Source organism: Phalacrocorax aristotelis, chromosome 1 (genome assembly GCF_949628215.1).
Source record: "Phalacrocorax aristotelis chromosome 1, bGulAri2.1, whole genome shotgun sequence".
NCBI classification, from domain to species: domain Eukaryota; kingdom Metazoa; phylum Chordata; class Aves; order Suliformes; family Phalacrocoracidae; genus Phalacrocorax; species Phalacrocorax aristotelis.
Window position 1 is genome coordinate 131,215,429 of NC_134276.1, and position 26,571 is coordinate 131,241,999.

Consider the following 26,571-nt stretch of genomic DNA (forward strand, 5'->3'; position numbering starts at 1 on the left):
TGATGAGCAATGCGTCAGGCTGGTACTGTGCAATATTCGTACAGACCACTCAGAAATGTGTATTACAAACACAGCTGGAAAATGGTAATAGTTAAAAACGTGATCGAGGGCTTTTGATGGGTTTTCCAGAAAAGAGAAAGTCTGTTCAGAAATAAACATAATAGCTTCAAAAAAGCCCCACCAAACAACCAAAAAAACAGCAAACCCAAAATAAAATGCACCTAGTGATCTTTAAATCAACTTTTGCATTGGATAAATATATTTGAAATAGTTGTACAGTTCACAGTGGCATAAAGTTCTCTGATTGCTTGAGTGCTTGAAAATATCTCATCAGTAAAAAAATACCAGAGCTGGGGGAGGAAAACCCTCTCTCTGAATTCTGTACATGGGCAAATGCACAGGTTTTGGCAGGCATCAGGTCATTGGATCCACGGGAAACCAGCAGCATCACAGGACTGCAGATCACAAGTCAGGAGATGGAGGATAAGAAGAATAGTAAGGCCCATTTTCCTGCAATAAGAACAAAACAAGCAGTTGAACAGAACTCTTTTCCAATACATCTTGGTGCAATGGATGATGACACAGAAGCACTCATGGCTTTGTCTTCCATGAGTACAGCACATCCTCTTTGAATGTGGTGTGCATTGGCTAAATCATCCTATTCCACTATTTGGGTGGAGACCTGGGATGGAGAAAGGAGGAAGAAGAGGGACCAACACCAAAGGCAAGACACCCTGCTACAGTTCCATTTTTCCCCAATATTTTTCTCCCCCCTCCTCTTTCCTGCATGCTTGTTGATACTTGGGGCAGGGAAGATGAAACACAGATAGCTTCCCCTCCCCGTCAGTGTAAGGTATATAGCAGGTATATAACATGAATTTTATCCTGTCCACAGGCTCTTAGTGTGTTACAGCTCTTGGCTGAAGAGAGGTAGTCTGCCTTCTATGCACACAGAAGACAGCTGTATTGGGAAAGTAGTCTGCTTTTTGGCCAAGCCCTCTACTTGGGCTGATGTAGAAAAAAGTTTGAGAAAAGTGTTACTCACAGAAGAAAAACTAGACTCTCCAGGAACCCTCCCTTTCTTCTCCCCATTCTTAACATGTGGAAGTCAGGCCCTTTGAAGGTCTTGCAGAGCAGAATGGGACATGGACAACAACTACACTTAGGAGCAAAGGCTGATGCTTGCCACATGAAGTCACTCACCCTGGCATCGTACTCGAGGACGAAAGGGGGAAGATCAATCTGTTCTGGGGATATGGCTGTGAATAACTGCTGAAGGCTTTCCACATAGTGGATTTTGTCCTTTAGCCCTGAGACTGTAAAGGTTGTGAAAAACCATGCCGAGACCTGAAAATAAACCCCAACAAAAGCAAATTAAGGTGGTGCTGTTTCAAAACCTTCAAGTTCAACATAATACTCCGTAGTTAAAAAGACTTGAGTTAAACTTGAAACACTAATATCATGGCAATAACGCAACAAGGTCAGGAAGTACACACCACTCTTAGCAAGCACTGTCTTGGGAGCTTTCAAGCTAATGTTTTCTGACTCCACACTCACTTGTCCCCAGTTGCCAGTTTAAGGTCCCTTTCTACTGTACCACAGTGACAGCCATTCTAATACTTCTCTTCAAAAAACCATCTGTAGAGTGGCACGTTTTCACTTCCAGTTTAGCCAGCTCAGAATATGACCGATTTGACTCTGTATCTGACAGAAGCATTTTCAACCCTTTGCCTTCAAGTTTTCACAGAAAAGGCAATCTGAGGGACAGAAAGAGAAAGACTTTCACCTTTTCAGGTGTCCTAGTGAAGTCTTCTCTCTGCTTGGGGTTGACCGAGTGAGTTCGTCCTTCTGTTTTATTTTTGTAGGATAAGTTAATAAGGCTTTGTTAAGAAATGTGGTAAGACTTATCAACTTACTCTACACGATTTTATTTTAAGTATGTATACCTCTGTCTCTTTTGGATGTAAACAGGATAAGGAATTTTTGTTTTGCAAAGGCCAGTAAGAGACCATTGATACTCCTACAAGGTATCAAATATTCCTGTTTAGACTGACGGCGCAAACTTTTACTTTTCAACCCATCTTCTCCAAAATTAAGCACTATACTATTTTTTGTAAATTTATTATCTAGTCTTTTCCGGGCAGCCTGAAGGGGAAAAAAAACCAACCAACTTGTAAGAACCAGAGGTTACAGTTCTACAGGTCACAAATGCTCATATTAGGGACCACTCAGATGGTCCCGGGAAACCAGCACTTGCTAACCCTGCTTGAGCAGGGGGGATGGACCAGATGATCTCTAGAGGTTCCTTCCAACCTCAACCACCCTGAGATTCTGTTTGATAGTTGTGCTTTGACTGCAGTAAGATAACAGAAAAAGCAGCAACACCACAAGAAAAGCCTTGAGGGAAGTGGGAGCTTCAAGTAAGCTAAAACTTTAGGTCAATAAAAATGATCTGTGTGAAAACATTTAAAGTCGATGCCTAAAAACTGTCCTGGAGTAACTATGCTGCCTCTTCAACACAGCATAGTTTCATGAGAAAGGAAGAATGAAAAAGAGAAAAGGAGGTAAAGAACAGGACAGAACATTTAAGATTGGTTCATTATTTTAAGGGCAGAATTAGAGATTTGCATTAGCATAAAGCACGGAGACAGACTATTACTGGCATCCATTATTTACTATATTTTTCTAACAAGACCTCTGAGTGACACTAGATGACAGTTTAATGAGTGAAAAATACCCTCACAATCCTATACCAAAGTAGCATGCATTCTAAGGTCTATTATGAATGATAATCTTTAAACATAATTGCTATGAATGTTTAATGTGTAAAAGTCTAAGAGGGAATATTATTGTAGCCATCACAAAACCTGCTATTTTTATTTCCCCCCCCTTCTCAGTATAAAGCCTTTGCAGTTTGACGCATCTTACCCAGTAAAACAGAAAAAAGGGAAAGGGCCAGAAATGTTTCTAGAGAACTATTCTATTATCTCCATTCTCAGTAATCACAGGTTATACAAACAGAATAGGAGAGCAGCCATCTCCTTATTGGTAAGAGGACAGAGAACTTCAGTTTAAACCAAATCCCTGTTAATGTACTAACAGTAGAAGTTATACCAGAGCAGTCAAAGAAGTTAAAAACATAGTAATCTGCTGAAGTTTTCCTTCATTTTTCTTGTATTGCAGTTCTGAATATGAACAAAAGGCTATCAAACTTACTCTGCCAAGCTAGAAAAATCACAGGGTTAAAGTATCATATGTCTTTCCCTCAAAAATCAGCACACGACAGATAAAATGTGTCACCAATATTCTAACTGGGTCATAACCCAATGAGAAACTTACTAAAATCTGGGAAATTTTATTCAGTTGGAAGGGTCTTGTGTAGAAAAAGCCGTAAGTGATTTGCAACTATCTTTATAGTGGCATCTGATCTCCAGAAACTGCTTTTATGACTTAGAGTCACAGAATCATTTAGGTTGGAAAAGACCTTTAAGATAACCAAGTCCAACAGTTAACACTGCCAAGTCCACCACTAAACCATGTCCTAAGTGCCACATCTACATGACTTTTAAATACGTCCAGGGATGGTGAATCAACCACCTCTCTGGGCAGCCTGTTCCAATTTTTAACCACTCTTTCAGTAAAGACATTTTTCTTAATATCCAATCTGAACCTCCCCTCATGCAACTTGAGGCCATTTCCTCTCATCCTGTCACATGTTAATTTGGAGAAGAGACCAGCACCCACCTCACTACAACCTCCTTTCAGGTAGTTGCAGAGAGTGATAAGGTCCTCCCCTCAGCCTCCTCTCTCCAGGCTAAACAACCCGAGTTCCCTCAGCTGCTCCTCAGAAGACTTGTTCTCCAGACCCTTCACCAGCTTCATTGCCCTTCTCTGGACACACTCCAGCACCTCAATGTCCTTCTTGTAGTGAGGGGCCCAGAACTGCACACAGTACTTGGGGTACAGCCTCACCAGTGCTGAGTACAAGGGGACAATCACTTCCCTACTTTTGCTGGCCACACTGTTGCTGATGCAACCCAGGATGCTGTTGGCCTTCTTGGCCACTTGGGCACACTGCCGGCTCATGTTCAGCCGGCTGTCTACCAACACGCCCAGGTCTTTCTCTGATGGGCAGCTCTCCAGCCACTCCTCCCCAAGCCTGTAGTGTTGCATGGGGTGGTTGTGACTCAAGTGCAGGACCCGGCACTTGGCCTTGTTAAACCTCATACAACTGAGCCTGTCCAGATCCCTCTGCAGAGCCTTCCTGCCCTCGAGCAGATCAACACTCCTGCCTAATTTGGTGTCATCTGCAAACTTACTGAGGGTGCACTCAATCCCCTCATCCAGATCATTGATGAAGATATTAAACAAGACTCGCCTGAATACTGAGCCCTGGGGAATACGACTTGTGACTGGCCACTAACTGCATTTAACTCCATTCACCACAACTCTCTGGGCTCAGCCATCCAGCCAGCTTTTTACCCAGTGAAAAGTACGCCCATCCAAGCCATGAGCAGCCAGCTTCTCCAGGAGAATGCTGTGGTAAACTGTGTCAAAGGTTTTACTAACATCCACGGCCTTCCCCTCATACACTAGTGGGTCACTTTGTCATGAAGATCAGGTCAGTCAAACAGGACCTGCCTTTCATAAAGCCATGCTGACTGGGCCTGATCCCCTGGTTGTCCAGTACATGCTGTATGATGGCACTCAAGATGACCTGCTCTATAACCTTCCCTGGCACAAATGTCAGACTATAGCTCCCCAGATCCTCCTTCTGGCCCTTCTTGTAGATGGGTGTCACATTTGCTGACCTCCAGTCCACTCAGACCATCCTGGTTAGCCAGGACTGCTGATAAAGGATTGAAAGTAGCTTGGTGAGCACTTCTGCCAGCTCCCTCAGTACTGTTGGGTGTATCCCGTCTGGCCCCATAGACTTGTGTGTGTCTAAGTGGTGTAGCAGGTCCATGACCATTTCCCCTTGGTTTGTGGGGGCCTCATTCTGCTCCCCAGAAAGACAAACCAAAAATTGTTCATTGTAAATATACAGATTATGAATATCTAATTTGTGCATTCAGGTATGTTTCAGTTTTGAAACATTCTTGATTCACAGCCAACTTACTAAATTTATGAAAACAGAATTTCTCTGGGTGAGGTTTCAGATCCAGCCACTGACACCTCACTCAGAACACACCAAGGTCTATAAAGCTTTGTTTGGAGAGCTCTCAGAAGCAGGGAGCTGAGAGGCTTCCCATGAAATGCCTCAGAGAGCCCTTTATTTATATATTGGCAACTGTAGCAACAACAAGCAGAAGTACATTTACATGCAAGAGTATGAAGGAACTTGTGATAGCACTTCAAGTATATCTTAATCTAAATCCTGGCAATGACATGTTCATACTGCAAGAGTTGCTGCCAGCCTAAAAAACTGCTGCTGGCCATGATGCAAATCCATCATGAGAGATACATTTCAGCAGCACTACAAGAGAATCAAGGTCACAAATCGAAACAGATTGTGCAGTGACACACCCTGCTTTAGTTACTCTGTGTCTTAGGACAACTGCTGAACTCTCCTCCCTGCATACTGAAAACCATGTATTCTAGATAGGCAATTATCCTCAGAATATACGTAATTTAAAAGTTTCACATTTAGAAACCAAAGAATCATCATTGGCGCTATGAAGGGCTTTCAGAACTACGCTTGTTTTCTAGGGGCACAGGAGTTTCCAAGAGGCATGATGAAAAGCCTCTTGATCCCTTTTAGCCCAGAAATAAGCAATGTAACTCTAACAGAAGGCAGACATCCACTGTGCCAGAATTCGATACCACAGTAAAATGGACCATTTATATCAGAGATTTAAGAATAAGATACATGTATAAGGGTGATAGATTTGGGAAGCTGTATGAATGCACAAGCCTTTCTCCTGCATTTGAGACATGAGGTATTTTCCACTATTTCTAGGGAAGGAAGTCAATGCTTCAAGTAGGAAGATGAATGTGCCAAACTTTTTTTTTTTTTTTAAAAAGAGATTTGAGGCTTCTGGGCTATCAATCTTCCACAGGGACAACCCTGAAATAGCCAAAAAAAGGAGGGGAGAGAGAAAAACAGGAAAAAAAATCCCTCTTAGCAGCCACTTCTCCACCAGGACTTTCTCTAGCACATTCCCCATCATGTTTCATAAGCTGATGGTCTCTGCAACAGCCAGCAGCAATCCCGCTTGCCTTTCAGTTAGAGAAAAGGCTTGGCAGAAAGACATGGACACACGTTCTCTTTTGCCTCCAGCTGTGCTGCTAGAATAGGATACAAACCAATTCCATTTCCAACAAGTTAGAGAGCCTTACGTCTCTCAACCTCCCTGCTTCCCACCAACTATCTACATTCCCCACAGATCTGTGGAGTCCCACTGCAGTTCCCAAAGTGACAGAGAACATGGCAATGGACTGGTAAGCATGAGTTCTCATGCTCTAACAAAAAATGTTTCTTAACAAACTAGAAATGCATGTTAAGAGAAGAGGGAGGTAGAGTGCTGCTGCAAATCTGAAACACTAGTACTTCCTAGCTTCAATTTCTCCATTCACCTTTGTGACCTTAGTAATGTTCTATGCCAGCTCCTACATTTTCAGGAGCAGAGTTAGAAGCTCTAGTTCTAGCACTCAGACTTCAGATCTGTACCCTGTGGGAATAATTAATATCCTGACAGAAACTGGAAGGTATGCTGTTGGGAAGACCCAGTCTCATCTACATAAAAACAAGGAAGCTCTAAGTCTCATGCTGTCCCAGCTGTGCACACAAAAAGAAAGGACTCCAGAAATTTAGCAAATAAATTTTTGCTGAACATGTGCAAACAGATGTTTAGATGTTTTTTTGCAGGCATATAATTTTCTCAAATTTGATGTCAGCAAAAAGCAGAATAAACACAGAGGTTAATCTGATGTCAACATGGAGGATCACATTTCTAACTGTTTTAATAACAAAAACCTTAGAAAGGATTGCTGCTGACACTTAGTTCATCTGAAGTACTCATACTGCTGCAATACGAGTAGTGTGTATAGAGTACACAAGGGAGTGAGCTCCATCTTCTGTTGCCCAACACAGATCATGGTCAAGGATAACATCTTACTGCTTGAAGAGTTCAGTTTTTCATCTCCTGAAGGCTTAACAGAATTTTTCTGCACTCCATGTCGCGGAGGCATTCTTCCCATCTTTCTTTGCTACTCTACTCTCTATAATCCTGACTAATCTCATTGCTGCTCAACATACCACCCTCTGCCCTTACCAGGGTAGCTCTTAAGTGATGTGCAGCACACATGCAATGCCTCATGCAACACTACTTCTGGTGAGAGAAAAGGTGAAATATCCAGGAAATGAGCTACACAAAAAAGAATTTTAAGAGTTTTTAGTCATGGTTGGTCATCCTGCCAACCAGACAGCAGGAAAAAGGACAAAATGTTTCTTCAAAAGAGGTGAGATCCAAAGCTTCCATCTCTCTGTTAAGAGCAATGCAAAACAAGGCACAGACAGTGGTACTGCATTGGGGTTCAACTTATCACTCAGGTTGGAAGACTACAGCTAGATCAAAGATGGGGATGAATTTGAAGTTCTGACAGAGGATCCAGAAGATACTGCCTTATTTTGGAAGTCTTCTATATACCTCCATGTTCCTCATACTATGGTCTTACATGCTACCCCACCAACACCCAAAACACTTCTTTTGTGAGAAAATATATATGCACCTCACCTTTGAACGAAATGTTGGATGGACAAAATACAGTGCCTTCAAGTTCCTCTTGTACCTGGTTTAAAGAAATTAAAAACTTTAAAAGTGACTTCTGATTAAGCTCATCTACACAACATAAGCAAAATGATTTATGTTTTGACTGTTAAGTTCCTGTGAGGTAATTTCATGAAGTTAGATCTAATATAAGGGCAGATAACAGAAAGGTAAATGTAAAGGGAAAAAGGCAGAATGATTATTTTTCAGGGAAAGACATCAAAGCCTGCAGTCTTTTATGTGGACAGTGAAAGTTATGGGCAAATTATGACTACCATCATTACCCGAGCCTCTTCCCTCACAAGTAGCCACATACTTTTAACAATGCCAGGCTCCAGAAGCTCCACCCCTGAACTCAGACAGACAACACAGAGTATGCCTCTCTAACAGCTCCAGAATGGAGACTGCACAGCACAGAACTTCCTGGTTTGATAGATAGTTCTGTGAAGGAAAGAAACGTATCTTCCTTCCTATTGCCTTTGCTATTTTAGGTCTTTGTCCTAGCAAAACTCTCTCACAAATAAATGGGAAACCTGATACAGGGAATGATAAACATTTGCATAGCGCAGAGGAAGACCAGAAGGGTTCTTTTCCTATTGACACTCACTTGGCATCAACAACATCATAGAGTTTCTTCAAGAAATTAGAGTCTAGTTGATTGTAATCATTTGTGAGCGTATGGAAGTACACCAGGACATATTCCTTCACTGCAATATGATCCATGACATGGATGAAATACAGAAGAGCCTGAGACAGAAAGAAATTAAATTTATATTCCCAAAGAACACTTTCACAGCTGCATTACATTTTAATAGGCTTCCTTTAGTTCAGTGACAAATCAGGCGATGTTTCAGCTACAAAGGCAAGGTGAACATTCCAAATCTTCAACCCGACTGTAATAATCTAGACGTCTCTTGTCTAGCTGACCTCACAGATGGAGATAAATTCTTGCTGTTTCCATGAAAAATTAACTTGACTTGTTACGTTTCACCCTTCATGTTTTGGCAGTTACAGAAGCAGGGCAAGGCTCTTTCTTCTTGAGAAGAAAAAGGAGTCCATGTTAGACCTGTTTTTCTAAAAATAGTCCAGTTCCTCCTTGAAAAAAAGCTACTCCAACATACACAAAGCTTTATAACGGAATACATTTTTATCTGCCTATAAAAATAGATTTTCTTTAAACTCTCAAGTCTTCTACAGATAATGTCTCTAGTATTAACACTGAATTACCCTTATAATCAGACTCTTACACCCTCAACATTCATATTCAACCCACACAACTCTAGTTTTAAAGCCTTACCTTTTCCATGTCTATCAACGTTACAGGGATATTCCTTCCAACCACCACCATCACTGTGCGGCCACAGTTATCTACACCTACAAAAGAAAGAACATGTGTGTCTCAATTTCTCTCAGTCAAGCCAGATTTTGGAGTTGGTCCCTTTCAAACCAGAAAGAACCGGTCACAGTTCAGAATTTTTGCAAAGCACCTGGTTTGCATCTTAACAACAGAGGAAATACACCTAGAGTTACGGTTCCTACTACACCAGTAGCTATTCTGATCCAAAAAAGGGTGCATCGCATCTGAGAAACTTAAGTCTTAAGGAATGCAATTTTACGTTGCCTGTGTACTCCACATTTACCTAAATCTCAAGTAATAACATGCTGCTTATTTAAAAAATGCAAACAAAAACCTTCACTTGCAGTTCTATCACCAAAGCATACTTATTCCTAGAAACCAAGCTCTGAAGTCTAATGCACAGATTTTCAGAGTACGCCTTATGGACCTCCTGCAGCCTGCAAGGGCCTTGTCTAAGGCAAACAAAAGAATTTAAAATTGCTGCTACTGAGCAGAAGGTATCACACGGCCTTGGTAGTTGCACAAAGGTCATTGTAAGTATTTGGATGTTCAGGAGGCCAAGGGTTATCAGCCAAAGTGCTGAACAGACTTTCTCTGCAGAAACACAGCTATGCTTTTAAGAGCCTGACTACTTGCCTGCTTGTTCCTGTCATGGTGCAAGACAGCAATAAGCCAGTGGAACTATGGCAAGTTTTTATGTCTGAGTATGATGCTACCTACAGTGCAAAAGTGAACTGAAGAGTGCAGGTTCTCCATCTCTGCTTTCCAGGCTGCAAGGACCTCACAGCTATTTTCTTTCACTGAACTGTCCATTGCGGTGTTGAATCTCTCCCTAATCTCCCCATCTACCGAACTCAAGGTTGCAAGATGTGCTGGCCATGGTACTCAGCCAGTAGTACCAGGCAACACATACAGAGGAGAGCAACACATACCTAACCTGGGGGAAGTAAAGCAAGCCATTTTGTTCAGGACAGCGGTATTAAAACTTGCTTAGGTAACCACGTATTCTCTATATTAATCACCTGAAAGCAACATTCATTTCTTTGAAATGAAAGGGTGGAGACAGGTCTTTTGGTCAGAATTACCTCATACAGAGCACTTTATGCATTGGCTTAATCTGACAGTACCGATTTACATCTAAAGTCACAGATAATTCAGAGTATGTATAGTATCCTCAGATTGTTAAAGCAAAGCAGTTTGGAAGTTTGTCACACAGTCTTTCAAAGCCAAGAGAGAATTTCTGCATTACTGCAGAGATGTTGCCTAGTCCTTGGCCGGGCTTCCAGCTCAACAACATGACTATATACTGTATACTCAAGTCCAAAGAAAATATTACATTTTTATTTTGTATTTTTTACTTTAAGACAATATATATCAGTCATCAGTATCCTCAACTTACCTGTCTGGTACAAGGCTTTAAGAGAAGCAATATCAGAGAGGTCTTCAGCTCTTGCCTGACACAGCCAGCGATTATAACTAGAAAGTTAAAAATATCCAGTCATCCCTTTGGATTAGCATTAGAAGCCTGAAGAGGTATATGGGAAGGGAAGGACAAAACAAGCTCTTTCTGACTGAGCCCTTTCTCTAACTTGTGGTATTCTGACCTATGGAGCAACTATCAAGATGTGACAGAAAGAAAAAAGATTTTAGTATTTTAGTTACATACCTAGTGATTTCCACTAGGGCAATGAATACACATCAACTAGGAACTATAGTGGCATTGCGTTTGGGCTGAGAAGATCTGAGAGTATTTTTTCTATTTAAATACCTCAGTGTAAGTGTTTGAAAAATAGGAGAGGAAAAAAAAAATCTCTAAAGCATGATGCAGCAACCAGTGTCACATATGGAATCTTTGTTTCTCCCCCCTTTGAACAGCGAACAACTTAGTGCCTCATCTAACAAAACAAGCCAAGCATCATGCCTCAAGTGGACACCAGCATGGAACTGGCTTCTAAGGAAGCGATCATGCACATTAGAGTTAGTGGGGTGGAGGCAGGGGAGATAGAGAGACATTTTTGAAAGACAGAAGAAAAACGTTTTGCTATTTGCCCAGAGCCTTAGAGCAAGTAGGCAGTATTGAAAGCCGGTGACTCCACTACAAAAGCAGTGACAAAACAGTGACATCTTGTGGCAAAGAGATAAGGGAGCTGGTCAGATGCACTGGGTATGCTAGTGAATTCATCACTAACTTCCCTTTTCCTCCTAATGCCCCTTCCCTTCTCCCTTCAGGCCAAAGATGCTACCACAGTGACTCAGGGTGACACCAGGTTTTAGCTGTATTTCCTTGCCAGAAGATTAGGCTTTACAGATAACAAAATCATCATAAGGGTTGGTCCTCTGAACAGCTAACGCAGAACATTCACACAGACAAGGAAATTCTCACTTCCTCTGATGCTGTTTTTGCAGTGCTGCCTCTGACAACTGTCCCTGAAGAATAAGGCGTCTCTGTTTATCAACATCTCCCTCCATGCGGGCAAAAGCATGGGAACCAATGAAAGACAAATCTGCCTCCAGACCCTCTTCATCTGAAGCATCTGCAGTGGAAACAAAGGTAGTATAAGATGTTCAAGCTGCGTACAAGACAGCAATGCTACCGATGAATTGCTATATAACTCAGTGAGCCAACCCAGTCATCAAACTATAAGCTAACGCAAAAAACCACCATGTACCATGACATGGCTCTGGTATTTCATCAGTACCACTGACAGATTATGGCATATGATTCATAACTATGGACTTTCCTTACCTGGAAACTAACTGGGCAAGTCCTAATCATCAGCTTGTAACAAAGGGATAATAGTTAACTCTCTCAGAAAATAAGGTCTGGAGAGAGAGACATGGGCTTTACAGTTGTCCTACTTGTCATAGGGGGGGAAGAAATAAGCATGCAGAAGGACAGATGCTGCAGCTTTACTCAGTTTAGCAGCTGTTCTGTAGAACACTTTTTTGTATCACTGACACTGCTTGAACAGATACTGTAGAGCTGGTGGTAACCCAAATTTGAATATTTTTATAGTATTGCTCACAACATGACTGTGTTACGAACTACAAGAGCACACGCTTGCTGATGACAATACCAGAATGCTCCACTGAACTTGATGCCATCAAGGTATATTGATAAGGCTTCTAGCACTACCTCCCTGGGCAACCTGGATGGGAACTGAGTTTCCCAGCTTTACTGGGACATGCTGTAATAGCAATGGGACAAAAGTGCAGGATTCCACTATACCCATTCATTCCTACATATGCAACACCAGTAATTTCAGATTATTAGCTAGTGGTTGAATGCCTCACACTGATCAGCCTCAGCTGCAAATACCACTCTAACCAGCAGTTTGGACAGGGATTAAAAAAAAGTAAAGAGAAAAAGATTGGAGTCTCATCAGCAGGAGTAGGTACATCAGGTATCAAACTGCGAACAGGAAAATTAAGTTGTCTGTATCCTCAATGCATATTCAGCCTTATCCCATCTGGCCATGCAAAAGTAGAAAACCTTTGAAACCCATTCCAAGTTACCGGCTTCTGATGATTTAAGGCTTCACCTGAAGAAGTGTAAAACTTTCACAGCACTGCTTAATAAATAAGGCAGAACATGCCAGCCATGCCCATTTATATATTAAATTGTTTTGCTACATGTATCTCACCTCCTCATCCCTGACATCTAAGCAACCTCTTTACAAACAGGCTTCTTTTCATTGAGCTTTGACAACCATTTCCCAAACACTGATCTAGTTCCTCCATCTTTTAGGGAGTTTCTGCTAGTTTTCATTGAGCATCTACTAGTTGGATGCACATGCTATACCAACAGAATCTTACCATTTGAGATAACATTTGCTAATATATAAGCAATATTTTACTAATATATAAGATAGCCATTAACAAAAAAGGTCTTTTTCAGTTAGGGGCTCCACAAGATTCTGAAAAAACCTGCAAAATTCCTTATCACCTTGGGAGAAAATTTGCAAAACTACCCCACATCTCCCCCCAAGAAAGGAAGAACACAGAACAACAGCTCTACCACATCCTCTAACCACACCACTCTACACAATGAGGCAGAAAGCAGAAGTTACTGCTGTGGAACACATGAAGCAAATAAGGCAGCTTGATAACTGTCTTCATCACAGCCTGCCTTGGGTGCGGCAGGAAGACATCTCTGCTTGCCACGTGCCTTTTCTGTTCTGCCATTGACTTTCACACACAGATACTTATTCCAAGGTTCAGATAAGAACTCACCATCCGGAACACCTGGCTTTTCAGTAATCCTGATCTGCCGCTCTGGTACTACAGGCTCCCCTTCTGCATTGCCAATATCTGCAGGGAGGTAAGGCAAGGATTGTATCTCTTCTTCCAAGGATCTTGGAAAATACAGAGGCAGCAACTTCTGGTAAGTGGCCTACAAATAAGAAAAATGCGTGAAGGTCTATCACGCATCCTTGCTCTTCAGTTAAGTAACACCTGCCCTTGTAGCAGGGATCTTCTCAGGGGTTTGGAGGCGAAGTACCACTTTCGTCAATGGCTTATTTTGGGCTGCTACCTTGCAATAAAGGCAGATAACTTTTATCAAGGTTAATTTCCCCCTGCCCCCGCCACTGGCAAACAACCTTGAGAGGACTGTGCTTTAACCTGCATGAACTCAGGTAGACTGCAAATGCTTCAGCTTTGTAATGAAGTTACAATATGCATGGATGACAGACTTCAACAACGGCTGCTTATATTAAAGTGCACCACTACACAGATCACCTTTAGTGTTCTGACTGGGAAAAAAGAAAAAGAAACAACCAGAGACCCTCCCCATGTGGAGGAAAATAGTGAAAATCTCTACTGAACATTGCAATACTTCATGTGTTCTCTCCAGCTGATTAGCAGTTTTAGAACCCCCAACAAGTTAGTTATTTTCCTCATCCAGATGCCACAGAACCTGAACGCAGTGTGGGTGTTCTGCCCAGGAACAGCCATTAGCAAGTCCAATATACAACAGAAGTCAACATTCAAACTGCTAACATTTGTCTGAACACAAATCATTAAATGTCAAACTTGTTATTTCAACAAGCCCGCAAGCAATGTTTAAGATGTTTGCAGGTCACCTGTGGGCATGATAAACTGGCCTTTTTAAAGCATAAGGGAAGCAGCACTGTGTAAGGAAGAAATCTTGTATGAGGAATTTCCCTTCTGGCTGGCAGATACCATCCAGCACAACTGCATGCTATAACCTCTATATTGGTCCCTCTTCATGGTTCAGGAACATGGAAGCCAGAAGTGGAAAGATTCTGAACATGTCCATAGTGTCTCCTAAGAACATAAACAGTACTGGAAAAGATGCTATACTAGTAGGAAACAGAAGGATGCTGGGAGACTAGAAGTCTATGTGATTTGAAAGGGAAATCCAAATCCAGTTCTACAATGCAGGAATTAAAACTGCTGCAGAGAATATCAAACATGCCCATGAACTTTGGTGGAATGAACATCAAAGAGATACCTCTTCAAGCTCAGAGACTGCAAATACCACCTTCTCCAAAGTCTCTCCATGAATCTCCAGGAACCTTCTAACTGTGCCTGCAAGGAAGACGATTAAAGGTAGTTAGCAAAAGAGAAAGAGGAAGTTATGCACAGAAGTGAGGAGGTCAGACTGCAGAACAGAGAGACACATCTCTCCCCTCATACAAAATAGCTCCACAGGCTGTATGCAAGTGTGGACTAAGTGAGAGTTTAACACACTAAATGGGTTGTTGGCCATGCTGGAAGTTTCATCTCCACTCTTTCCTGCTTCTCACTTTAGAGATGGATACAAAAAGAGAAAAAGTCTCTGATTTTAGCTTAGTAGGTATTCCTCAGTCTGTGGCATATGATTCTATGGCCCTGCAAAATCAAGCCAAATCCTTGCTTTACAAAGTCCAGTGCAAACTGCCAAAACCAAGTATTCCTAGAACAAGTCATTGTGCCCTCAGTTACATGGAAAGCAGGATGATAAGCAAGACAAAGCAGAAGCTGGTACAAGACAATCAGCCACACAAAACCTCTGGGGACAGCTATGCTGAAGAGGCATATAAAAATTATATTTGTAAATCATGAGAGAATTTATTTCCTCTATTACTTTTGTTTTTACTCCCCCAAAGCTTTAGCATAATCCAGGGACACAGTCCAGTTCCTAAATATTTGCAGCTGAAGGGGAAAAGAAAAAAAAAAGTTTTGTAACCAAGCTCTCAGTCAGACATGTCCTTGTACAAATGAGGCCCTTGAGCCACAATAATCTTGACACATCAGGATTTTCAAGTGCTTTCCTTTCAGACTGTCGAGAGAGAGAGTGTCCAGACAAATATGTTGAACTAGCAGTATCTTATCAAGCAGCATATAGCCCCACAGAGACAACAGAAAAGAGCAATAACGGAAAGAAGTCTACTCTACAGAGAATATATTAGTGAGGGTTCTTCAAGAAACAGCAGTTCAGAGAAAAAAAACAAACCCTGCTATTTTCAAATACTTCCTGTACAGAAAATCACGTGTAATTGGGTTGACCTGCAACACTACTTTACAGGACAAATGCAGTTGTTCAGTTCCACAGCAAAAAGTTTTCTGAACCTCTGTGAGCAGATGTTCTCAGATGTCTCACTCAACAGGCAGATAGCAGAGGAAACAACAGACAAATCTATTTCTCCAGTGTCAGCACCTCTGCTAAGCAAAGGGTAAGAAAGACTTCTCCAGTCAGCTTGCACAGCAAGAGGAAAACCCACTCCTTCCATCTGCAACAACTTTTCCTATTGTGCAGGAATACCATGTAGGAAGGTCCAGGGACTAGGTGGTGGAAAGCAGACAGGAGCAGGCCAACAGAAATTAAAAAGTCAAAAGAGAAAAGGGAAAAGAACAAACCAGGCAAGTATATAATTCTTTTCTGAGCACTTTTCTAGTCTAAGTATTTTCTAGGAACTTTTCCTGTTTTGCTTTCTGTAACCTTTTTTTCTTTAATATAGTTTCCTCTTGAACCCAAACAAGTTTGCAAATTTTTATTATCTACAATGCTTTTTGGTAATAAGTTCCGTAAACCAAACGGTGTAAGCATGAAGAACTATTTCCCCATGTTTTTTCTGAACCTGATTCATATTAATATTTTTTGAAGGTTCTTATTTTAGGAGATAGTGAACAGCTGATTCCTATTCACCATTACCATACCACTCATGAGTTTGTAGACATCTATCACACCCCCTTCAAGTTCTGTGTATCCTAGTCTGAAAAAGATTTTAGCTCAGTTGTTTCTTGCCTACCCCTATTCTAGCTGACCTCCTCAGCTTCTGGTTCTACTATATTCTTTTTGAATGTACAGCTTTAAAGGGTGGACAAAACACAGATTTTTAGCGTAACATTCTCAATTTTGTTTTGTCTTCCTTAGCTTGCCGTTTTGAACTCCAGTGAGCTGTTTTCATGGAACTATTATAATCTCAAGATTTTGCTCCCCAGGATTAGCCAATCATTTTGCATGTGAAGGCAGAAGCATATAAGGGTGGGTCAGCAGGGGAAGAACATCACTTTACATTTGGATATACTGATGACACTAGAATGGCAAATGTTGCTTGAGGTCCCTCTACAGCTGTCCACAGTAAGGGCTCATCTTTGCTATTCTGAACAATTTTCTATTACCAGTTCATCTTTCCAGTTTATTAATGACTATATTGAAGACTACAAAAGTTCCAGCACAGATTCCCATAGATCTTAACTGCTGGCCTCTCAAAGAAAGGATCAGTTGTTTTTATCCTTCATTTCCTGATCAACCATGGCAGGCCTTGCCTTTTTACAGTCTCTAACAAAACTACAGTCCCCTATGAAAAGAAAAAGGTTTCCTCACATCAACAATCTGTCAGAAAGATAAGCAATCTGCTGAATACTGCCATCCAGTTTATGTCACTTTCCCCACAAACTTACGCAGTGCTATGTGGGTTGCATCCTCCAAGGGGTAACATCTTTTCAGAGAGTTAATGACACAAAATCCTACAGAGCACATTGCCTGCTCCCTGAAATCCAGAAAAAGAAAAACAAATGAATAAGTCAGATGAGAACAGATGTCTGTCAGTACAGTAGGAAAACATCAGTACTTTTTTCCTGCATCTGTGCTCCACCAATCCTCTTTCAGGTTTGTGCAGAAGGATTCTTTCCTGGCAAGATGCATACGTGCCATCGTTAAGCAGATAAGGAGGGAACCATTAATGATTCCACACTGTTTCCTCTTGTGTTTGTTCTCAGATTTCTCCTACCTCAGCTACGTTGTTCCTGCAATTTCTCATATCCTGAATGAAGAAGTTCTTCCCTCAAGCTTCCCACAATCCTTTCCAACATACTTTCCTTCCTGTATAGGATTGACAGTGAGGAGAAGGAGGGGGAAAGAAAGGGCTCTTTATTGCAAAGATTTTCCTGTTCCTCCACCTGACCCATCACTTGTTTTGTTAGAGGTCTGGACACAGAGGGGGCTTACTCAATCTTAGGTATGATCAGACAATCATTGGCCTGGAGTAAATACACACTTTAAGATCAGTAAGATGTTTCCAGCAGAGAGCCACATTTTTAGAAGAGTAAAGCAGAGGTGTTGCCAACAGTCAGAGGAGTTTGAACAGGCTCAGAGTTGGTAGACAATTTCACAAGTGTCAAAAGTTATTCTAGAGAATAGATTGACTGAAAGGCACTCAGAATTCAGTAAGCAGACTTATTAAAAATATTTAATTGTTTTCAACATGTTTCAATCCAGAACTAACTTTGCTTGTTACTTCTGAGGTAGAACAAAACTGACACATACTGGAAGCCTTAGCTGTAATCTTGATTATGAAACAGTTACTATTGCACTGTAACACACAGTCCAGACTTGGAAGAACTGAGCTTCCCAACCCTAAGAAATTAAGTATATTTTCTGACACTGCTCCTATTATTCTCCTGTCATGGCTATTGTAATAGAATACAGGAAAGAACACAGAAAGATATAAAGAAAAAAAACCTTAGCTAAGAGGAAGTAGAAAAGACCACAGATGAAAGTGGAAAAACTACAAACCCATCTACAGCAACTGTGGATTTGGAAATAGCCTTGCACCCTAACTCAGAATTTTAGATGGCTGTTGTACGAAGGCAAATATATGAACTGATACAGCAGTCAGATCTGCCTGTGGGTATGTCCATGTGGCTGCAGAGACACATGAAGTTGCTGCTTGAGCAAGCTCATTTAAAGCTTTTCACAGTGCGGAACCCAATATAATTATCAATGCTGCTTCTCCTCACAGTAACTGAATGCTGCACAGCTCTAGCCGTCCTGTTTCAGGACTTAGAACCAGCTCAGATCTCTCTGCACATTTTATCTACACTACCTCACAGATAACAAAAGGCATGAAGTATACCACGAAGCCACTAACGTTCTCATATCCTTAACCAAATCCAGTATACATGAGAAGATATTCACAGCCATTTGGCCTCTGTGCAGACCCAAGCATCTAGAAGATATGCGTCATGGGTAGCAAACCCTCGTGTAAGTTGTTGTGCACTTACTTTGCAAGCTGCAGGACATTGCGGTAACAGCTGTATAGAGAACTCTCAGCTGCTGTGCGATACCGGCTTTTGTATTTGGGTCCCACCGTGTGAATGATGAAACGTGCAGCCAAATTAAATCCTTTGGTGAGTTTAGCCTCTCCTGTCCTGCACCCTGAAAAAAAACCCAAAAAACCACACCACAAGGATAAATGCCAATGTCATGATAAGCTAGAAGTATTCAAGCCCTTGACTTCCTCCAGACTCAGCCAGACAGCTCCACTTCTATGAAGTCAGTGTTTTAGACATCAAATATTAAGGATAGCATTCTATGAGAAGGTGAGAGCTGTGCTCATTTCTCTTAATTTTAAAACTATGCATGTAAGGACAAACCAGAAATTGCTAGAAATGCTGTCTTAATTACAGTGCTTACTATGCTACACACAGAGCCAAAGGAAGAACTGATTTAACAATGTGTAGAGAACTGATGCACAAATATGTTATAAAACCAGCAATAAAAAGTCCTTCTGAATTTAACAAATTGGTTTGGGGAGACTGCTTTTTGGATAAAAGGACTACGAGGCTCCTTAAACAAACCCACCAGTTGTTGGCAAAGCTATTAAAAATAAACAGAACAAGCGCTTGTTTCATCTATGCTCCCAGAACAAGGTAGCTTTCTTTGTTTTGCAAGTTTCTTCATATCCACGAGGCAGAAGTATGATTCTCGTGGAGATCATGCTTTCTTGACAGACTAGGTGTCTAGTCTCAAAGCAAGGAAGTTCAAACAGTACATTTAATTCTTCCGTTCACAACACCCTCCAGTTATATACTCCAGGATCACTTACTACATGCTAGCATACTTTACATCTTTACCTCTTTTTGGTTTTGACTGCTCTTTGGCTATCCCATGCAAGTCACTCGTACGTAACTCCTGTAATTTTTCACAAGGGAAGTCAGTTTGTCAGAATCCTTGATGACATCCATAGACCTCTCTCTTCCACTATCAGAAATGTATTGACAAACTGAAAGGAAAATCCAGGAACAGCTACAGTGTTTGAAGTCTGTTTTTTCTTCAGCACCTGGAAGAAAAAGTCTAACTCTCCCCTTCCTCACCCAAATCTAGTCCACTCCAGTTCTAGGCAGCTGACAAAGTACTTCTAGTCTTTCTCTTTCCCTACCCTCAAAGACAAGCATTTTCCACCTTCTTCCTTCTGCTTGTACAGCTGCACTTCAGCTTTCTGATCTGGCTGAAAACTAATATTTTCACTGGATTAGCTTTCAACCTGATCTTATAGGTTGTTGGTGAAAGGTTGTTCATGAAAAAGGAATGAGACGCGAACAAGCGCCTGCTACCACCCTTCTGGCAGCAGCACTGCAGTAGCTTGGCATAAGTCAATCACAAAGCTGCCCACTGAATAGGAGCATTCACCTCTCCCACTCCGCTCTGTTCCTCGCAGTGCTCAGGCAGGCTCTCAGCATGCATTAAAGTATATTTTACGGCAAGCAACATCCCACATTGACAGTCTCTCTTACTCAAAACTTGAAGCATGTCTTCTTAATGGCAACAACACATTGCCTTTAAGCCAACATCTTGTAAACTTTCTGATACGATAAATCACATCATTAAATTCTATAGACCTCCACCTTGTTTCTTCTGGATTAATCAGAAGGAATAATAACAGCATACTAGAACTAAGCATATTCTTCCAAATTACTGCACGTCCTCTAAGACACTTCAGCTCAAGAGAGCAACTAAATAAGCACAATACGGAATAAGTAGAAACTAAAAGTGAAACACTTAATATATCAGATTATCAAGTTACTATTCTTCCTCCATGGTCCATCTAAGTCACGCAACTTGAAAAGGGCAAGCAAAGACCTGTAGGAAAAACCGCCTTGCGAAAAAGAATGAAGCAAGTTTGACTGAGGTACAGTTGTGAATTCAGTAGGGAAACTAATAAATTCAGACAACCAGATGTAGCATCACTAATCTCTAACTACACTTATATCACACTTAGTACTTCCCAATGCCTTCTGCCTGAAGATCACTACAAAATTTATAGTACTAAAGCAAGCAGCCAGTATTATTCCTATTTTAAGATACAGGGTGAGGTGAGCTAGTAGAGTGAGCTGCACAGGTCAAGATATTGATTGTGTTCCCAGTTTTGCCACAGACCTTATTTTTAATCCAATGAGATTTCAAACATTAGAACAGCTTCTCTCCAAGCATAAAATGGAAAGTCTGAAAACTCCATATAAAGTGTGCAGCAGAGAAAAAGTCTCACTGGAGTTGGAAGACTACTATGTATTGCTGTTACAGAAGGTCTTTATTAGACTGCAACAAGTATGTGTTGATAGGCAAGCATATATCAATAGCACTTCATTTGCAAGCACGGACCCTTGGCTGTAGTATTTGCGTTAATCAAAATGACACACTGTTCCCAGGAACGCACAAGTTAGCTGAGCCTTAAAGAAAGCACAGGCCTTTGAAAGGTCAGCACATCACATGCTTTAAGATCATGATTTTTCTTGGAGTCCATGAAATATGAATACATACACCAAGCAGTAGGAATAAAGCAGGAGAAAACTAACTGAAAATCACCACTGCACCTATTTTACAGCTTCAGAGTAAAGACCATGCATTTTTACTTCTTTTTATAGGAGGACATTTTTTGGGAAAAGTTCAAAGTTCAATGTGAAAGAGCACAAAAAGGAGGCAGAGGTGACAAAAGAATCAAACTTATTTCTTAACTAAGCTCCCTTCCACTTCTGCTGCTGTGACAAACACATTAAGGGTGCAAAAAAGCCAAACTGTAACCCAGCCTCTCTTTCCTCCCCCACGCAACACGCCAGTAGAGTGTCACAGAATAACTGATTTCTGAAAAGCTCTTGTCACAAGATTAAAGGAAACTGTCATGCATAGGGACTCATGAACCTGCAGAATGCATTACAGAGAGAAGACATCAGTGTCATCACAGGGTGGAGGATGCAAAACAACATATAACTGAGCGTGGTAAAGGGGCATTTAGGAAGCTAAGCCCAGCTTTTACAAATAACTCCCTGTGCAGCTGACAGATTTCAAATTTTAAGGACTTGAAATGTTGTCCCTCTCCTCCCACCTCGCAGTACACACAAGAAACCCAAGTGTATTTTAGAAGAGTTCTGGCGTACACAGCAGGGTCCTAACTATTCTGTAACATCAACATTTTAACAGTTGTTTCCACTCAATGGACACTGATTTTTCCCTCTCCTGGTTACTCTTCCTCCTATTTCACTTCCAGGTTAATCACAAAAAGCAAGCTGAATCAGCAAAATATGATTTTATAAAAACAGGATGTCTATTCAACTGTAGTTTAAGCTACAGAAAGTTGTTTTAGAAGTATTACGGCTCTTCTATCCATTTTGTTACTACATGATAAGGAGATAGAGCTGTTACCCAAGAGAGTAAGCAGTACTAGTCAGGGATCAGTTGGGTCTCAAAATTCAGCTCAGTACCATAGTTACTAGAAATATGAATTCTTAGCTGCAAACTCTATCAGACTTTTGTATAACCTTAGATAACTATAAACTCTTTGTTCCTCGCACACAAAATAAGGAGAGTCTTCATCTAACAGGGACTGGAAATAAAGCTGAGTATTTGTAAATTTAATTATCATCCATAAACCCTGTTAATAAAGAATCTAGGTAAAACAAATCTCATCCATTTCCAAATAGCCTTCCATTAGGGATGGTCTCGTAACCTGCTAATAAAACCTTTTGTGGTGCAGAGGAGGCAAATGAACTGAACAACTTAAGTAGTCACTAAGAGTTTAATTAGATATGTAGTGTTTCATCATCTATTATCACCATAATAGATGGCAATCCAGCCATCAGGATGACAGTCCTGAAAGACTGCGTGTGTATATTAATAGCCTGACAGGGGATAATCAAAGTGTATATTAGAAACCACTTAATTTCTGTAATGGTGAACTTCAGTTTCTGTCTTCCACAGTGTACACACACTGAACAGGATAAGAGCAAAACCTAAAGATGTACAAGACTGGTCCCTTGAGTAAAAGCTCTGATAAGCTAACCCCTTCAAGTGGCTTCAGATAACAACAGGAAATATTGTACCACAAAGTAAGGGCTCAGCAACTTGAATATCTGCCACAGATTTTTTTAATGATCTGTAACCTGAATAGCAAAAAGAGAAGACACTAGACTGGCAAGCATTTCCTCCACTTATTTCACATTAACACCAGATGTTGGGGGAGGGAGAGAAAAGCTATACCTTGATTTTAGTTTATGCCCAAATCCTGATGCTCTGTACTATGCAAGGACAGTAGATGTCAATAAGGTAAAGCTGTCTCCAGCCACTTACCTCTGAGCTTCTGGAGTTCATCCCTCAGGTCAGGCCCAGCATGCATGAAAATACTTTCAGATACTGGATTCTTATCAGTGAGAGACTCATTACTGGTATTTACTATGGCTGTGCAGTTCAATAATGCTACATCTCCTTTCCTGAGGAAACAGGAAACAGTTTATTGCAGGCTAAATGTAAGATTAAGCAGGATATTCTCAAATAAGTACTGACAAGCAAGGAAATGCCCAGTTAAAGGACAGGCATTAACAGTACTCTAGGGCCTACATAGCAAAGTGTACCCTGACATGCTCACCATGCAGAATCATCCTTTGCCTCGAACTGATGAAGGAAGATCACATGCAACCCGCCATTTCCTTAAAACTTCCCAGCCTCAACAGTAACTTAGAAAAGACAGCGTTGTAGTTGTACATAGGGCAGTTTAGCTAGCAGAACATGCGAAGCAGTGTGCTAAACTGATGGAGTGTAATGTGTTCAAAAAAACCCGTGTATTCTTTCTTGGAGATAAGAAAAGGACAGTCCCTGTGGTACGTTACTTTCAAAACTTCAACCTTTTTTGCAATGTACTTTTTTCAGTTTGCATCCACACTGCTCTTCCTCAGACCACTGAGGATCTAGAGCGACACTGCAGCTAGACAAGTTTTCATTGCTTTTGTTCTGAAACTGTGAACCCATAATTTGATCACATTCATTCTGCTGTTCAAGGATCAGACATGCAGAAGATAAACAAAGCAGAGATGCACAAGAGACAATGCAGTACCAGAACTCTGACCTGCTTTTTGTCACAGTAGCAGCCATTATAGATTTTGGGATCAAAAAGCATAGGAAGGGAAATAAAGATTCCCATGCACAGAGAGATATTCAAGTAACAGTTTAAATTGCACGCATTTACTGTACCCAAGCCCAAGTCATAAGAGATGTTTAACCTTTTACTTTTTCTTTACTTAATCAGGTTCAGGAAATCCATGAACAGCCCCATTTCCTGCATGTATGAACCAGAAAGAGGTTCAGGCTGATCCCTGAATCTGCATCCCTGAGAAATCCTCTTCTCTTCATATTAACAAAGAGTTCTAGAGAGCAGGTTCAAGTATCTGAGCTACAGGAAAGAAAAACTGGTGGAGTAAGTCCACCTCAGCACACTGTACTTTATCAATAGATTTTGGTAGAAAACCATGGAGAGAGAACACAGAATGGAGAGAGAAAAGGGGGGGGAGGAACCAACCAAAAAAACCCCAGCAAACCAAACCCAAAGCAAGCCACAAGAACCACATGAAAGAAATACTGACCTAAACTGGAAAAGGAAAAGAGAATAAAGCCAGCAAAGAAAGAAAAAAGCTGGTAGACAGCAAGTATATTTTTTAAAAATTAAAAAAATTGTATCAAAGTGCCCAATTAGGTTTAGATATTAACCACAGAGTATGACAGTATGAAGTCCAGCATCAAGGAATACCAATGAACATGCAATTTATAACCTACAATGGAGCAAATCTCAGACTTGTAGATTTACAGTGAACAAAACTATTATTTTCTTTCCAGACCTGTAACGTTTGATTCAACAAAAAAGGGCTTGAAGGCTTTATTCTATAGCAGCAATTGTTATATGAGGCAATGGCATCCTGCAGTAAATGGAAAAGTGCTGACAAACACACCAGAGCCACATGGAACTCACCATAAGACTATTTTCGCATTGATGTCTTTCCTGTATGGAAAAGGTGATCTAACACCAGCTTGAGCTTTTTCAACAGGATTTTGGTGAGAGTCCAGCTGCTTAGCCTCATAGGCATCAGCCCAGCCTGGCAGACTGTCAACATCCACAAATTGGGAAGGAGCACCCAAGGGATCCATGAGATGGAAACAACAACTCCTTTCCTCTGCTAACTTGTCACACTCCAATTCTCACTGGAGTCTTCCAGGTGCTTTAGAGGAAGAAAAATCAAACCAGGTCACCAGCTGTTCACTAAAAGCAATTCCTGTCGAGCCAGACATTTCACAGACTGCAATGCAATTACAGCTAGCAGAAAACAGAAAAACAGATTTCCAACTCAACCACACTCTCTTTCTGTTTTGCTATTTGTACTCAAAAAGGCAATGCAAATACTTGCAAGACAATCCTTTTCCAACAGTGCAAGATGAAAACCTCTATTAAATCAGTCCAACTGACTTGTCTTGCATTTTGAAAATGCTGAACACAAATTCCCAAGTATAGAAAGGACCTTGGTCTTTTAAAAAATTTTTATTTCTTTATCTAAACAAAAAGCACATTTGTAGCAGGGTACATATAGTCTATCCCTTCAGAGATTTTGATCTAGCCCTGGGTAATACTTTCAAAACAAAAAAACAACCCCCAAAAGAAAATACACCATCCTCCAAACAACCATGAATCCTAAATGCAAAAAAATCCTTACAAACAAGCCAATGAAAGTATCCTCCCTCCTCCCAAATCGTACAACCCTTGCAGTTCAGTGAATTCCAAAGCACGGCAAATAAGACTTACAGTTGCTTAGTTCTTACAGTCATGCACTGAGGTACAAAACCCCTTCACCCAAATACGTTTTGCAAGAAAGAGAGCAAAGTTGTAAATTTGAACGCTGGCCCAATGAACACACAGACTGAACTCCACCACCTGACCTTTTTCATTTTTTAAAAAGGCTGACATGACATAGCTTACTAGATTAAGACTCACGCTTGCCAAAACGTACTGTTCAACTGCCAGCACTTAACACCCCGACTACTATGTTTTTATTGTAACTGCTAAGCCATGCTAGTGAATTAAGTTAGAACAAATGCACACACATAAGTAACTTCAGTTTGTTACATATTTAACCTTTTTCAGAGGTTCACAATTAATAATAATTTTGAAAAGATAGCATCCACAACCGGTAACTCCGAAATGTTAATTCTAACATATATTGAATGTATGAGTAATACAAATATAATATTCATTAACTAGGAAAAAAACCCCACTCAACCCAAACAGCTGAACTCAAACTGAGGGGTCATAAAGGCCGACACTAGGACAAAGACAGCCAAAAGAGCACCTAAGTAAGAATTTTGCCTTAAAGAGCTGGGAAAAAGGGAACGAAGAAGAAGGTAAGAGCAGCTAGAATGGCTTCAGCCACGAATTCATCTGCAACAGTGCCTTCTCTCCGATGAACAGCCAAAAATAAGCGCCGGAGTAAGCGGGTAACAGGCAGACAGAAGAATGGGGTGCACACAAGCTCTGCGCGCTGCCTCTCCCGCAACCCACCGCCCGCACCCACCCGGGCTGCGGGTGACCCGCGTCGCAGGGGCGAGGCCGGCGGGCGGGCAGCGGCTCCCCCCGGCCCCTGTCAGCGCCAAACCGCCAGGAGCAGAAATAGCAGCCGCTTCCCTAGAGCGGCCGCGCAGCAACTCACGGGCAGGCCCCGCCGCCGCTGCCACCACCAGCCCCGCCCGGCCAAAGGATCTCGGTCGGCGCCGGTTTGGCGACATCACCCAGAAAAGCGGAGTCGCCGCCGCCGAGCGCTTCCGCTTCCTGGAGTAGCCCCGCCCCGGGCTGCCCGGCCGCCGGCTTCACTGCCTCACTTCCGGCGAGGGCTGACCCCGCCCGCTCC

The 26,571-nt window shown here is 41.4% G+C and overlaps 1 protein-coding gene across 4 annotated transcripts; it reads right to left on the reverse strand.

Moving 5' to 3' along the window:
- Nucleotides 1–26,549, reverse strand: GDAP2 (ganglioside induced differentiation associated protein 2). Of its 4 annotated transcripts, none has more exons than XM_075107680.1 (14): nt 26,374–26,549; nt 24,648–24,894; nt 22,979–23,118; nt 18,640–18,793; nt 17,038–17,126; nt 14,603–14,679; nt 13,360–13,519; nt 11,510–11,660; nt 10,526–10,602; nt 9,067–9,143; nt 8,377–8,516; nt 7,737–7,791; nt 1,204–1,347; nt 1–510 (listed from the first exon to the last, which is right to left on the reverse strand). In XM_075107680.1, exons 2-14 carry the CDS (start codon nt 24,821–24,823, stop codon nt 463–465), a joined length of 1,488 nt encoding a protein of 495 aa, XP_074963781.1. In that variant the 5' UTR covers nt 24,824–24,894; nt 26,374–26,549; the 3' UTR covers nt 1–462. The 4 variants fall into 4 exon arrangements, 3 of the variants coding, with proteins under 3 accessions (XP_074963781.1, XP_074963789.1, XP_074963799.1); XM_075107688.1 differs by having other exon boundaries at nt 26,239–26,515; XM_075107698.1 differs by lacking the exon at nt 26,374–26,549 and adding an exon at nt 25,473–25,521.
- Between the last annotated feature and the right edge of the window lie 22 nt (nt 26,550–26,571).

Excerpts from the sequence above, each read along its gene's own strand:
- GDAP2 (XM_075107680.1), bottom strand. The coding sequence starts at position 24,823 with ATGGATCCCTTGGGTGCTCCTTCCCAATTTGTGGATGTTGACAGTCTG. Across the intron at positions 14,680-17,037 it reads TGCAACCCACATAGCACTGC|GCACAGTTAGAAGGTTCCTG; the intron begins GTAAGTTTGTGG and ends TCTTCCTTGCAG. Across the intron at positions 1,348-7,736 it reads ATCCAACATTTCGTTCAAAG|GTCTCGGCATGGTTTTTCAC; the intron begins GTGAGGTGCATA and ends GTTTATTTTCAG.